The following is a 16,688-nucleotide window of genomic DNA, read 5'->3' on the forward strand; positions in this document are numbered from 1 at the left end:
ACAGAGAATAACATGAGAGAGAAAGAGAAGTTATTCTTACGTTAGGTATCGAAAGGTGGAAATTCGTGATTTATGAAGGAAAAATAAAGAAAGAAGAGAGAGAGAGAGAGAGAGATAGATAGTACCAGAAATCCTTTGACACGAAAGATCAGGAAATGATATTTGTTTAAAATATCTCTCTCTCTCTCTCTCTCTCTCTCTCTCTCTCTCTCTCTCTCTCTCTCTCTCTCTCTCTCTCTCAATTATGTTATTCTCTCCATCTCTGTAATAATTCCTAAATAATTTAACTTGATATTTCAAGTAAGGACTCTCTCTCTCTCTCTCTCTCTCTCTCTCTCTCTCTCTCTCTCTCTCTCTCTCTCTCTCTCTCTCTCTCTCTCTCTCTCTCTCTCTCTCTCTCTCTCTCCACAATAATTGAAAAATAATTTCACTCTCTTAAGTAAGGACAACAAAACCCTTATATAAACACTTAGAACTGCCTATTTTGATAGTTCAAACACAAGAAAAAACCTCTAAAAATGCTTATATGTAAGTATTTTAATAGTTTTATCACAAAAAGTGCATTTAGTCATGGAAATGATATGAAACTACAGTAATCAGTGAATATTTCTCTGTGAAAATACAGCGAATGAACGAATTTTCCGCGAATAATGAGTAGATACGTTCCACGGAGAAATCAGCGAATATGTGAATCCGCGAATTTTGAGAAGGTGAATACGGTGGTTTACTGTATTATATACATGAGAGACCTGGGTTATATATATGAGTCAGAAATTTATTTCTGTTATATATTATATGTTGATGATTTATATATATATATATATATATATATATATATATATATATATATATATATATATATATATATATATATATATATATATATATTAGATATTAATATATATATATATATATATATATATATATATATATATATATATATATATATATATATATGATTATATATATTAATTATATATATATGATTCATTTATATATACATTAATACAGGTGAAAAATAATAAACGGGTATAGGTCCTGACGGTATATATATTTATTTCCAAGCCATTGATAAGGACTGATACAGAGTATGAGAAGTCATATATATATATATATACTACAGGAACAGTATTAATAATATACATATATATATAGAGACTATATATCCCCTCAATATATATATATATATATACACACACACACATATATATATATATATATATATATATATATATATATATATATATATATATATATATGTATGTATGTATGTATGTATATATATTATAAATTATAAATTATAATTATTATTATAATTAATTATATTTTATAGATATAAATATAGTATTAGGTATAGATATATTATATAGAGCCATTATATAGGATATACATAGTATAGAAGTCACATAATATATATACATACTACAGGAACAGTACTATATATATATATACAACCGTTATATTTATATATTATAAATTTAATTATAATTATAATTATAATTAATTATAATTATAATTATAGATATAGATATAGTATTATGTATGTATGTATGTATGTATGTATGTATGTATATATATTATAAATTATAAATTATAATTATAATTATAAATATAGATATAGTATTATAATTATAATATAATTATATAGATATAATTATATATATATATATATATATGTATAGATATATTATATAGATATATTATATATATATATATATATATATATATATATATATATATATATATATATTTATATATATATAAATATATAATTATAATTATAATTATAATTAATTATAATTATATATATATATATATTATTATTATAAATTATTATTATAATATATTATATATATATACATATAGTATTATATAGATATATTATATTATATATATATATATATATATATATATATATATATATATATATATATATATATATATATATATATATATATATATATATATATATATATATATATATATATATATATATATATATATATATATATATATATATATATATATATATATATATATATATATATATATATATATATGCATGTGTGTGTGTGTACAATGTAATGTAATTTAATGCTTCAATTATCATGATTAATAGAACCAAGTGCCTGTCAGATAATGATGAAATCCTGATTAGGGCAAGTATAAAAATCTAGGGGTGTTTAAGGATAGCATCCCACTCTTCCTCACCTAAACAACACCCGTCACACTTTAAATTGAAAATTTTGTGCAAAATCAGTTATCTGCCTTTTTCCATCATACTTTTAGCAAACTAAATAGCATAAATTCTTTGAAAAAATGCAACCCTTAATTCTCTCTCTCGCTCTTGTATTACAGTACTGTCACCATATTGTATTACTGTACTGTACACAAGATACACAGTGTGTATGTGTGAACTATTGACTTGCAGTAGGTGTTACACTCACTATAGTACATTCACATCAGCCGTGCATTTGGGGCCTAGCGCTGTCCTTATGACGCTCCTGATTGGCTAGTGGTCAGCCAATCACAGCGCTGGAAAATGGCCAGTGTTCAGTCTCTCTCAAAGCTCCAGAGAGTTAACATCTCTGCTCTGAGACCTGAGGAACATGTCTTTCAAAAGTTATAACTTCCATTAAACCTCAGTTTTACCCAAAGAACAGTAGTGTTTCCCAATTTCATCACTAAACATGTCAAGCCAATGGTTGAAGGATTATAATGATATATGAATTATTTACTTCAATAAACTTAATGGTAAGGTATTTGGTAGTGAAATAAACAAGAAATTTTTAAAGAGTAGGGCTATCAATCAATATGAAAACAACAAGCAAGCAATTAAGAATATTAAAATGTGCGGGGATGCATGCAGACTATAGCCTATCCTGGGCAACCAGCCAGCTCCTTACACATTCCTTACTTCTAGAGGAATCTCTTGCTTTCAGTTGTTGTTATTTGGGGCCATACTTGAATGACGCTTGTATGTCAGATCTTGAGTTCTAGTTCAATAAACGAGCCTAGGATTATGTAATGACTCGTCTATGGCCGTCCGAATAAAGAGGTAACTTCTCTACATGGGTGCAACCAGCTGCACTTGACAGTAGGCCTATGGTAGCGCCTTGTCAGGGGCTGTCATACGGAAAATAATTAAAATGAGTAAATGAATGATTATAGACTGCATACATATGTAGATACATAGAAAAGTATGATATGTGTATGTAGTTTTTTTTGTAGTGGAGTGAGGAAGCTCACAATATTAGTAGTGTAGGTGATTGCAGACAGCCATAGACAAGTCATTACATAATCCTAGGCTCATTTATTGAACTAGAATGCAAGATCTGACATACAAGCGTCATTCAAGTATGGCCCCAAATAACAACAAGTGAAAGCAAGAGATTCCTCTAGAAGTAAGGAATGTGTAAGGAGCTGTCTGGTTGCCCAGGATAGGCTATATATAGTCTGCGTGCATCCCCGCACATTTTAATATTCTTAAAATTGCTTGCTTGTTATTTTCATATTGATTGATAGCCCTACCTATACTTTTTAGGTAGCATTGCCATCCATGACATTTAAGCCATGAAATTTTATGAGACACAAAATGATAAATGACGAATGCACTGCGATGCCATGTAAGGAATGAAAGAATACATTTTATCTTTAAAAATTTCTTGTTTATTTCACTACCAAATATCTTACCATTAAGTTTATTGAAGTAAATAATTCATATATCATTATAATCCTTCAACCATTGGCTTGACATGTTTAGTGATGAAACTGAGAAACACTACTATTCTTTGGGTAAAACTGAGGCTTAATGGAAGTTAACTCTCCAGAGCTTTGAGAGAGACTGAACACTGGCCATTTTCCAGCGCTGTGATTGGCTGACCACTAGCCAATCAGGAGCGTCGTGAATGTACTATAGTATCCATTTGCTTAAGCAAATTAGGCTATTACAGCTGTACTTGAGGTAAGGGTAATGGTATTGAAACTGATATTTTACTTGGTGAATCCACTTTTACTTTATGATGTTATATCACCGTCGTAATATGCATAAAAAACCGATCATCTGCCATATACATTTACATAGGCTAGGATGATATTTACATTCTCAGAATCAGGTGCTTGAGCCTACTAATGAAAGAATTAAGAGCAAAATTTTTTAGTTGCTAAAAGAAAAGAGTCTGTCACTGGAATGATTATTTTTTATTTTTGTACATAATTTTAAAACAGGTATACAAAGCTAAGCTAACATCAGGTAAAAAATAAAGTTCATTAACTGAACGAATTTAATTTTCAGAAGATCATACTGTACTAGGCTATGCTTGTAGATTAAATTTCATTTTCAGTAGATTGTACTAGGCTAGGCTTTTTCAAACAAGTTTACCAAATTATGGCTGTTGTAACAATTCACAACCATAACTTATAATTAACAACCACTTATCTAAGACCTGACATAAACAACACTGAGATGTAAACAAACAAGTTGGATAACAGCTGCTTTGTGGTTAAGAGGGATTTTACTTTAATGTAAATTATGCTAGTTTACCTTTGTATACCGTTTTACCATTTATGTACAAAGATAAAAATAATAATTCATTTAATACATTCATTTCTTTTAGCAGCTATAAAATGATTCTCCCAATTCTTTCTCTAGTAGTTTCTCCTAATTCTTTCTCTAGTAGTTTCTCCTAATTCTTTCTCTAGTAGTTTCTCCTAATTCTTTCTCTAGTAGGCTCAGTCAGCTGATTTTGAGAACATAAACATTAGCCTAGCCAATTAATTAAAGGTCAGATCTGGTTGCGTTGTCTCGCATACTTCAACATGCAGGGTTTCATGGATAGCAAGCCAGCCAGCAAACTAAGATTTGTAGGAAGGGTTGTCTGTGGATCACCAGGTAGTCAGTTGGAGTTCATACAGAGTACAGTACTAATGATTTTGTAATATTTATAGAATGCCAGAGATTTTAGCAAGAGTATGTACTTTTTTATGCGAGGAAAAACTTTTAGCAAACAAAATTAACACTTAAGTTACAAAGCTTTTGTGAATGAAGGTGCTGTAATAGAAAATTCGTATTTTCACAGATCTTTGAGGTCAGAGCAATTGTGTTGCGCAGTAAGGTCAGTGGTCAGATAGTTGAAGGAAATGTTATGATTTTATGCATACAGTAGCCCTTAAACCATGTAACCAAGTAATATGTGCTGAAACTTGTGTGGTTTACCACAATATGTCACTGTTTCCAGAACCAAATGGGCATTGCTGTGAGTCAGGATACTCTTCTTGGGTCAGTGATGAATTCATGCCTTTGTATGAAACTTTAAGTTTTCAAAAGTTGCAAGTTGCTTGAGTTCTTTTTCTTATTACTGTATTATTATTTGTGGTAATTCACATGAATGCACATGCTTTGATTTGCTTTGTATAAAGGGGAAAGTCATCCTTTTACTCTTTCAATAGATTTCATCCTCTTGAACTTGATTTTATGTGGCAGCTATGTTTTATTTTCTTTGAAACTTGCTTAAGGTGTAAAATGATGTGTAACTTCATCTCGGTTTCTGGTGCAGAGTACTGTATTGATGTTCTCCTACATCCAACAGGCTCTTCATGAGAGAAATGGATGGAGCCCTAAGTGAAGAAGTCAGCAGGGAAATTAGGAGAGCAGCATTATCAACAAGAGTTAAAAAAGTGAAATTCTTCACCCGTTTGAATTTTGTTGATACTTTGGTTGTGAAATTATGAAGTGCAGTAAGAATTGGTGAAACTTTACGATGATGGATGATTGCACTTCTGTTCCATTAAAGGGACCTGATACATAAGTCATGATGCCATACCTCCAGAGTATTGAGTAGTTGTCTTAAGGTGATATGCATCTCCCTTTTAATGCTATGACTCGTGCACATTTCAGTAAATGGCTGTAACAAAATTAGTGAGCTCTGTATCACAAAATGCTCATACTTGCATACAGTGTGGAAAGATTTTCAGAAACAGTGTTAAGTATATGATACATAAATCAAAACACACTAGTCACATTACTTTTATCAGTAATATTCGAAAAAGTATTTGTTAAATTTTAGGTACAGATTTTGTTGGAAAAAATATCATGTTTGCAATTTCTTTAGGAAGGCCTACTATTGTGGAATGTGCCAAAAGTCATTTATAAGTGAGAGAACTGTTGTTAATCATTTAAAAAATTGTCCAAGTAATGCTAAGCACAAATGCCTTTTTTGTGACTATACGTCTAACTCCCAATCAGACGTTATAAATCACACAAAACAGCATGCAAATGAACAACCTTACCAGTGTACAAAGTGTGACAAGAAGTTTGTATCCCTTGGTGGACTCACAGATCATGAGCTAGTGCATTTACCCCCAAGATATTTGTGTTTCACTTGTGGTAAGGTATTTGCTGAAAAAAGCATTTTAAAGAACCACCTGGAAGTTCACCGTGGTAAACAGTTATGTGCTCAGTGCGGGAAAGAGTATTCTGGTGAGGATTATTTCTGTCATACAGAGGTAGTAAGTGCTCTTTGCAAGAAGTGTGGTATAAGATTTGAATATCTTTGTCAGTATGAGAAACACAAAAGAATGCATGAAGAAGTAGTTGAAAAAATGAAATACCGTGGGAAGCGTTTATGTATTCATTGTGGTAAAGATTATTCAGCTAAAGATTACATTTTTCATAAGGAGTTGGTTGATGAAGTATCTCCTTGCAAAATATGTGGATTACACTTTGATTATATTTGTATGTATGAGAAACACAAAAAAGAGCATATAGAAGCATTGGAAAATATTAAAACTTGTAGAACTCAAGCTGATCTTTGCCAGTATATTGAGTGTACGGAAATGGTTGTATCTCAGGCCCCATTGATTTATGGTTACAATCATGTATGTATGATCTGTGGAAAGAGATTTAAAGATTTCCCATCTACTCTTGTTCACATAGAGAGGCATGTCGAAAGTAAGTCTGGGATGACCAGAAGTGTGGCTTCATCTGTATGTAAAACTAGCAGAGAACCAGTGAATGATTTTCAGGGTTTTGATAAACATTTGAATTCAAACATGAAGAGCAATTTGATAGCCAAACAGTTAGATATAGTTGCAGTGGTTAATGCTACAAAAATGAAAGAATCAAGATTAGAATCAGATATGCAGCTTTCCCTTAAACCTCAGGAAGAAGCTTTAAAATATAATTTAAAGGAAGATATTGCTTTGAAGGTGAATAGAAATTATCGTTCAGTTAATCTTAGCGCCAGAAGTCTTCCTCATTCTAGCTATGACTCTCAAGTTCATGAAAATTTGCCCAGTAGTCCATCTAAAGGCATTGAAAAGAAAGTAATTTTATCAGGGTACTCATTATCCTCAAATGAAGGTGGTTCTGTGACAAAAGTAGATCATGGTCTAACTTTTTCTAAGTATAAAGCAGTGATGGCTGAAATTTCGCAGAAAAATTTAGAGACTGGAGAATCCAAGATGAAACAACCATTAATTGAGCCATGCAGTTTGGAGATAGTGTGTCCCTTAGTCTCTTCTACCCTTGGAGATGTTGCTACCTACAAAAGTAGCATTGTAGTGAAATCACCAATTGCTAGTCGTGGAAAGTGTGGTTCCGATAATCTAAGTCGATGTAGGCTAATTTTGAGTGACGAAAAACCATCATCAAACAATGAAGAAAGAGTGAATAGTCCCAAAGATAGGATTTCCTTATATAAAACAGAAACAAAAGCTTTGAATAAAAAGGAAAGAGATGTGCCGGAGGACATTTGTGGAGAGGTTGTCAAGGATGAGAGTTATTGTGTTCCAAGTTTCCAGAGTGCTCCCAGGGATAGCTCAAAACACAGAGAAGATTTCAAGTCATTTGATCCATTTATGAATAACCCAATGGTTGGAGACTTGAGCTTAGAACACTTTCATTCTTGCAGTAATGATAGCCAAATAGACACAGAGAATAAAGTTGTAAACCAGGGTACAAATGTGAAAAAAGATATTAGATTACCTTCATGCAAAGATGGAAAAGTTGAGGGAATGCACAGAACCCAGACAGCATTAAGTGATAATACTGTTAATGTTGTTTCATTAGAGAAGTCTTTTTCAGGTACTGTCAGTCAAGGTATTACAAATAAGGATTCATCTTTCGTGGAAAATACAAGTATTGAAGAGTCAAGAACACTCGGAGTGAATTCGGAAAAGAATCATTCTTCAAGAATAAGGGAAAAGTATAATGTAGAAAATAAACCAGAATTTGCAGGACAGAGTTATATGTCATCATTAGCCAATTCTCTAGAGGCTAGTAATTGTAGTGGTAGTGCTGTTGTTAAAGACTTGCTTCCAAATAAGAAAACAATTCAGAAGTCAGGAAAACCTCAAGTAAAGGTAGAAAGGCGGTGTTTATCGAGAAAGCGGAAACTAGGAAAGATGCAGGGTCGTAATGCTCACAAAAAATGTCCCAGTTGTGGAATTATGGTTCTTTGCAAGCTAAGTACACATGCTAAAACATGTTTTAAAAAGCAGGAAGAAGACTGTTTACAACAAAGTGAAATGTCCTTAGAAAATTCCAGAAATATTGTGCCGTTATCAATTAAATTAGAGAACCGTAATATTAGTATTAGTGATGTTAAGAATCAACTCTCCGAAAATGTAGGGGATGATTGCGGTCGAAATGGGACAATAGCTGGTAATGGTTGTGATTTAAAAAATGTAAATGTTTCAAAAGGAATTCTGAAAAGGACCATTAAAAATACTAGAGAATCAGACAAGTTGCAATATGTTTGTAAAGAGATATCTAGTAAGTCGTATCTGAAAGATAATCCTTATTGTACATTGTGTGGCAAAGTGTTTACTGTCAAATCTGCCTTTGAGGCTCATAAGCAGTTACATGAAAATGCTGGTTGGTATCTATGCTACAAGTGTGGAATTGCTTACAGGAATGAAAGGAATCTTGTGCGCCATTGTGAAATAACTCATTTTGGAGAATATGTTTTTGAATTTGAACAAGAAAAATTAGTTCCTGTTAGAAAAACAGGTAGTTTTTCAAATAAATTAATCAGAAAGAATGTACCTAAACAATATGGTGACAGTCAGACGGATGTGTATGATAAATCTGGCCATTTTGAATGTAGGCATTGTAGACAAATATTCAGATGTAAAAGTGTGCTTAAACTCCATTTGGAAAGTCATAAAAAAATTTGTTTGGATGAAGAATTTAAACTGATTGAGATACAATGCTCGATTTGTAATATGAAATTTATAGATAGGAGGAGGTTGAAATTACATTGGCAGTCTCATAAGAATTCTCAGTTGTTTACATGCATTGTTTGTGAGAAGGCATTTAGTGCAGAAGATGAATTTCTGTATCACAAATGTATGAAAGTTAAACATGGAAATTTCTTAAAGGAGAAATATGTCAGCCATGAAAATCAGAATGTTACAGTTGATGCAGGTGGTGAGATGGATGAAGAAAGTACATCAAGTAATAATAGCTCGAAAAAGAAACTGGTTGGTAAAGTGGAAAGTGGTTTCTCTTGTCAGGCAGAAGTTAAGAACAAAAATAAATTGTACAAGTGCCCAGTTTGTCGAAGGAGATTTGAAAGTAGAGAAGTTTTTGCTGCTCACGTTGTTAAACATGAAAAGTCCAAGTGGTATATATGTGTTGATTGCAGTCTTTGCTTTTGGCTTAAGGAAGGCTTAAAAGAGCATTCGATGTATGCGCATAGTGAACATTGGGTCACAGATGAAAATACTTTTGAAGAAACTAATGGTTCCCTGGTTGAAAGTGAAGTAAAGGAGTTTCTTTGCAGTGTTTGTGGTGATAAGTGTCTTTGTCAAGAAACCTTTAAACAGCATATACTTCAGCATGAAAATGATAACTGGTGCATTTGTGGCGATTGTGGTAATTGCTACAGGGATAGGGGTAACTTACTTAGACATGAGAGGCAATATCATGGAAAGATACATGATGATAGTCTCACCTCTGAGAAATTGAAGAATAGTCATGGAATCAATAGGACTGTTAAAGTAACTCTTGAACGTATGTCACCATGTAACATTTGTGGAATGTATTATGGTACATCTAAGACAGACTTGGAGAAGCATCTTACAACCCATGTAATGCAGAAGAAAAAGATAATATTTAAATGTACACTTTGTTTAAGGACTTTCAAAAATATGAAACTTCTTTTATCTCATAAAATTTTGCATTCGTCTCAGAAGCAAAGATCCTCAATAAGTTTAAGGGAAAAGAACATTGTGAATCCAAAGAAATCTTCATTATTCAAGTTCCAAGATGCTCGCTTGCACAAACGTGTAGTGTATAAGAAAGATATTCGTATTTTCAAGTCATCGGTAGGGCCCCTCTGCAGTAAAAATTCGCATGTTCACAGAAACTTGTTGCTGCGAAAAAACGTGAAACGGACGAATTTATTGTACCATCGTAAGAAGTTATTGGGTTCAAGTGCACAAAAATTTGTGTGCCTCAGTTGTGATTCCAAGTTTTTTTTCAAAATTTCCCTTGATAAGCACATCAAGAAATATCATCGACTTGGAGTAATTTTGGGCAGTGTTTCAAAAGACATTTTTGAAAATGTACCTGATTGATATCTTGAAAGGGAGCTAATTGTTTGTGCCTTTATTGTCAAGTTCTTGTGAAATTTGAATAAGCAAAGATGGTTTTGCTGGAAAATATCTTGACCTTTTTCTAGTCAAACGTGTGGATCTTCATAAAGTTTTTTTTGAAGCCAGAGAGGGTAAGGATTTGTGGTGTAAGAATATAAAGGTGCATGTGTACTGACGTCTTTACTTCAGGTTGGAAAGAAGCAAAGTTCTTAGTTTCATAAGTATTTAGTGTGTTTATTTCATTGGTTTTTAAAAATGACAGTGATTGTATTACATAGTACATATTACAGTATGTTGATAATTTGTTTGAGGTCCTGTCCTCCAGGTAACAGTTCTGTCATAAACATTGAAAATTTTGGTTATAGTCCATTAGGTCTTCATTTAAGACTAGTTTCATGCACATATTTTATTAAGCTCAGTATGGTTACAGTGTAGTTAATTTCTTAGTATGTAAAATTGTCAAGTGAATATTTTTATATACTGTACTGAAAGAAAAAATTACCAAAGAATTGGTTGAAAATATTGACAGCTTGAAACTCAGTTCGTGGAATATGGTAGAAATATTTTCATTTTAAAGACAAAGGGTGCTAATAACATGTTGCCCATTAATATTTTGTGAACGAGTTGAGACACCATTAATCTCAATAATTTGAAAAAAGTTTTCAGTTGAGGATGTAATAATCTTATTTTGTGAAATTTAAAAAATTTAAATACGGTACTGTTTATCTTATTCGAACAATCAGTCTTATTTCAGGAATATAAACAGTTGTGAGTTGAAACAATGGAATTTCATAATGTAAACCCTGTTAATCACAGTCTTTTGCATACAGTTTATGTTTATAGACCAATAATTTCAGTACTAGTGTATTTCTTGAACAGTCATTAGTTAAAACAATGTTGTTTCAATGCAGTTTTGCCTTGAAGTGCTGTTTTTGATAATTCAGTAAGTTTTAAGATGAAGTTGCCATTTTCATTACATCTCAAGAATAGCTTTTGAGGTGAAATGTATTCAAGTAAATCGCCTGTGAAAACAATCTCTTAGTTTTGTGAAGAGACTTGAATGGGAAAGAATTAACGAAGGCTTTGCTGGAGCAAATTATAATGAAAATTGATAGTTTATAAAAACGAAGCATTATTTTCATGTATACCAGACAGTGGCAGCATCATGAAATTTAGGCAGATAGAATTTGTGTGTGGTTGGAGGTGAAGTGAAATGATTACACTGGAGGTTATTGGCGTAACTAGTATTATCTGTTGGTGAAAAGATTAGCAGTATTCTTGGAACCATTCAACATTTGATCAGGGGATTATGTCGATCTAAAATGCCTTTTAGTTTCACTACAAATAGTGTTGAAATTCTTCATCTAGTTGGGAGGGTATTGTGAGAATGATTGTAATGAAAGGATTTTATATGAAATAAAAATCATTGCCTATCAGAGCCCATTTCTTTATATTTGACTTAAGAAATTGGTACAGTTAAGAAAGTGGGTTATATTACTTTAACTTGAGATCTGTCTTGAAAGGTGTTTATTTTCAGCATTTTGTTACTTATTGTAAAGAGAAGTTTGTATGTGTGTCACAGCTGTTATGTAGAAGTCTGTCTTTATTGATAATAAGTAGTTCTTTTATAATATCACTGTGTTAAAAATCTTGACTTAAGGTTGGCCTCTAGTGTAAAGTTGCTGTAGAAAGCCTGTTTGTCTTTAGATGGAAGCTGTGAAAAATGTTACCGTGGAGCTCCTGTTCATATGAAAGGAAACAAGTGTAGTAAAGAAGTACAGTAATGGGAATTCCTAATTATCTAAATTTATATGGAAGATTTTCAACAAGGTTAAAAGATTAAACATAAAGAAACTGTGCCTTTAGATCCCATTACACTGAACAACTGTTGTGTATATCTAATGCAGAACATCCATACTTCTATTTTTTATGGTGTTTATGTTCTGTGATGACAGGCTTTGATACAACAAGAAATAACCATTATTATCAAATTCCTACAGGGAGATGGACCAAAGGAAATACTTTCTTTACACGGGATGCTGTTTTGTTGTGAAAACTCTGTGAAAGAACAGTAAATATGTCAGGTTCCGTGACGAATTCCCCACATAACTAGATTAGTATTTCAGTTCATTGCATTATTTTTTTACTTGAGAGGGTATTGCTTTCCTTAATTTTGCCAGTAAATGCATTCATTCTTTATTTCTGTGAATACAATCATTTTTAATTTGAGGTGGACAGTCGACATGTTTATTATCATTATGAGATGAGAAAGTAGGAAGGGTTAGGGTTCATTCTCCTATGGTATTTAGATTTGTAACATAAAAAAATTGTATTTAGGAGTTAAAATATACAAACAGCTGACAACAAAGTTCTGCCGTCATTGTGGAATAGCAGGAAGTTGTGTAAATGCAAATGGTTGCAGTTCTCTATTGCAGTAGTAAAGAGTTTGTGATCTTTGGCTAGTGTAACTTTTGTTTTTGTTCAGGCTATTTCTGAAATTGCGGAAGTTTCCAGAATTTTGAGAAGGAAGTGTAACAAGAACTTATTTTTGACAAAAATGCTGTAAGTCAACATTTTGCAGTGTCGATGGTGCATTTGATTTTCCACAAGTATGAGCCAGTAGATTTTGAAGTCATCCTCAATGCATATGCTGTGTTCTTGACAAATTTTCAGATGAAAATTATTCTGTTGACTGACTGTATAAAATTGATTTGAATAAATATTGTAAATTTTCCTGGTGGCATAGATTTATTTTACAGATTCCTAGCACAATATTTAACATGAGGTTTGTCATAATGGGAGGTAAAAATAGTAGTAAAAATTTCATCTTTGTGCTTTATGTGATTGGTTGATTGATACTACACAGAATTAGTCTCAAGATCTTTCTCAAAAGCATTAAAAGGAAAATGTTCATATATTTTTTAATATGAATTTGTATTCGTGGCATTAAATGAATTGTGGGATCATGGTTATCGGAAGTATTGTATATGTAGTGCATTAGCATTTTTATTTTTCAGCTGAATTCTGTTGTGAAGCCCTGGTTACGGGGAAAGGCTAATGAAGGGTTAAGAGTGAGATAGAATTCTAAAGGTATTAATGGGCCTCATGGTAGGTGAGGGAAGGATACATAAATTAGGAATAATTCAGCATTTAAGAAAATTCAGACTAGTTATGTTTGTATCAATGCTTGTTTTTTTACCAGGGTTGTATATCTTACGTTTGTGTAAATAATGTTATTTTTTCAGGGAAAATGGTAAACATTATGAAAATGTATCATGGTAGTAGGTGGAAGATATATGCTTCAAGTTACAAACCAGTGTGTTTACACAATACATTTTAATCATAAAATTTTAAGCATGATTGATGTGCTTTTTAGAGGGAAATTAGATTTGCTATGGTACTAGTGATGATTATTGAGTAAGGGTGATTTACAGTGAGGTGTGGTTGCACTGCCTCACTGCCTTTTTTGTTCATGGCAAGGTCCTCACTATTATGAGGCATTTGGTTTTTTAATTCTCCAGCCTTGGGCACTTTTGGAAAGTGCTTACTCTCTCAAGTGAAAGAAAAGGAATTTCTATTTTTTCAGGATACTTGGAAAGCACAATTCATAAATTAAGAGGTATTTTTGGAAGTTCTTTAAGTTTATGTAAGCTCTCTAAAATGACTGTTCAAGAAGTTCCCTTATTCAGCAGTTCAAATACTTTCCTACAATTTAATTGAAGCTCTTAAATGGTTTGAACCGTGCAGGAGCCTTACCAAAGTAGGCATTAAAGGGACTGGTCAGTTGAAAAAGGATGGATTTGGAAAACTGTTTAAAATTGGAACATCTCTTGTATAGCTGTGAATGTGGTTCGAATATCTGAATTTGGAGTCTCATCAAAATTTGCCTTCGATTTCTTATCCCTATCCATGCAAAGATTATATGATAGGAGCTAGCCAGTATTGTACAGTAAAACTTCAGACATCTGGATTTTTGGAAGATTTGGGAAACATTTTGGTGTTTATTTAGAAACAAAATATAATTAAGAACACACAACTAATAAAAATTTAATTTGAAACTTCTGATGTTTCTACAGTTGAAAAATGTAATGGTTAAAAATTAAATATCATCGTGCCTGTTCAGAGAAAATGATTAGAATGAAGAGCACAAAAATCTTCAGAAAATGGGTCTGTTAAAAGGGAAATTTAGATGCTCTCTCTCCCTCTCTCATAAAGTAAATATATTGGTACCACAGTACTCAGGCTTATTCTGTTCTGAAGGCTGAGTACTTATCTGTTAAATATATTGGCATCACAGTACTCAGAATTATCATGTTCCCAAAGGCTGTCTGAATGCTGAAATGTTCGAATACTAACATTTTTTCTGTAAGGAATAGTGTAAATTGGGTTAATCTGTTCCAGACCTTAAAAAAATAAGAAAAAAGAAAAGCATTTTAACTTCAGTTTAACAATCTAGTATGCAGACATTATACAAGAAACTCAACAAAATAAACAGTTGAAATATAGACAAATTTACTCTCACTCTCCCGGTACTTAAGAGAGTTGTTGGTGTACTTGGAAGGTGAAGAGGAGGAGATATATTTTTAAGAAGGGGAGTCTGCTTCCATAACAGTGGAAGGTGACTGTGGTGCTGGGGTTGAATCTCTTTAATGTCTCTGTCTACTGTTTTCATCTTGAGATGCATTGTATGTATCTCGCTAAAAGTCTGTCCAATGATATTTGTTTTTGCCAGCATTTTAGAATGTCCCTAAAGTGAGACAGTATTTATATTCAGGAGGTTTATAACAGTTTGCTACACCTTTGTCAGGTTGTTATTTTTCAAGACTACTACTCCTCCTCCTCCTCCTCCAACCAAATGTGAGTGTTTAGCAGATTTGTGCACTACACAAGAACTGTGGGTAAACTTAATTATCATCTCCAGATACAAGTGACCTATTGGTCTACCTGAGTGACCCTATAACTCCAGGACCATGTAGCAATGAACTCAAAATACTAATGCTTTTCTATACACCAGTTCTGACTCTTGGACAGATCTAGGCTGATTTTAAGGGAGGTTATTGCTTTAGCAGATTTGCCATGAACTTGGCTTACTTTTAAATGAAAAAGTAGGGAGTGCGTACTGCCCAAAATATCTTCTAAGTAGTGATTGAATAGATTTTATGATCTCAGATTATTGGGAAATACTTGTAATTTTCTGAGAAATTAGCTTTTTCTTTGGTAGGAAAATCTTATTATTTAATGCCATATGTGGAAATTTAATGAACATGATCTTTTTCTGTTTTCAACAGGTACTTTGCTGGATTGGATGGTTATTGGTCAAAGCAATTCGATATTTAATGTAGAATATTGAGCCAAAGAAATAGATTTATATCAGTATGATTTATAAGGCAGCTCTATGAAACCTCTCTCATGATTTCATTATTTATGGATGTAAATTCAAATAACTGGAAAGTGCCAGTGAAGTTTGTGAAGGTTTTTGGAAAACAAATTTAACGACTGTTAACCTTCAACGAATGTACATGTAATGGATTTGTTTTCTAGTTCTGTGGTGTCGTTTGTATATATAACATCCTATGCCATATTTATGCAAATCACAGACTAAGTTCATTGTTGTAATTTGTGTGCAAAATTAGTTTCATTTTAGACAAAGGTGAGAGAGTATAGGCCTGTCTTTGCACAAGCCATCCCCCCCAATTCCCTTTGTCGGAAGACTTTCTACCACATCTGGGAAAACCACATGGTAATGTAAGTAAGTATTTAACAGTTTACGAGAATGTTTTACCAAACAATTGTCAGTTAGGGATGAATTATGCAACATTTATGAAATTTTTTCATGTAACCTCAGAGCATACATATTGCTCCAGGTGCTTTCCTCTGTAGTATACTGTAAAATCAATGCCTGAATTCATTGTGGCATGTTATAAGGAGACACAGGATGGAACGAGTAATGAGTCTAAATTGCTTGCCAAGTTGTGAAATGTAGAAAAATTATCGCATTGCTAAATATGGATTTGGTTATGAAAAGACTAGCCATTAGTCTTGTAATTATTGTCGTTAGGTTAAGAAGGACATAGGTGCTATTAATGTTA

At 32.4% G+C, this 16,688-nt stretch overlaps 1 protein-coding gene across 1 annotated transcript in view; it reads left to right on the forward strand.

Moving 5' to 3' along the window:
* The window catches only part of LOC136830791 (zinc finger protein Xfin-like), a 64,910-nt gene extending 51,578 nt beyond the window's left edge, over window positions 1-13,332 (forward strand). Inside the window, exon 3 of the mRNA XM_067090716.1 lies at window positions 5,589-13,332. Coding sequence (XP_066946817.1) covers window positions 6,130-10,581 — 4,452 coding nt within the window. The 5' untranslated portion in view covers window positions 5,589-6,129 and the 3' untranslated portion in view covers window positions 10,582-13,332. The remainder of the gene's footprint in view (window positions 1-5,588) is intronic.
* Window positions 13,333-16,688: the final 3,356 nt, after the last annotated feature.

The sequence above is a fragment of the Macrobrachium rosenbergii genome, chromosome 4 (genome assembly GCF_040412425.1).
Source record: "Macrobrachium rosenbergii isolate ZJJX-2024 chromosome 4, ASM4041242v1, whole genome shotgun sequence".
Taxonomy (NCBI): Eukaryota; Metazoa; Arthropoda; class Malacostraca; order Decapoda; family Palaemonidae; genus Macrobrachium; species Macrobrachium rosenbergii.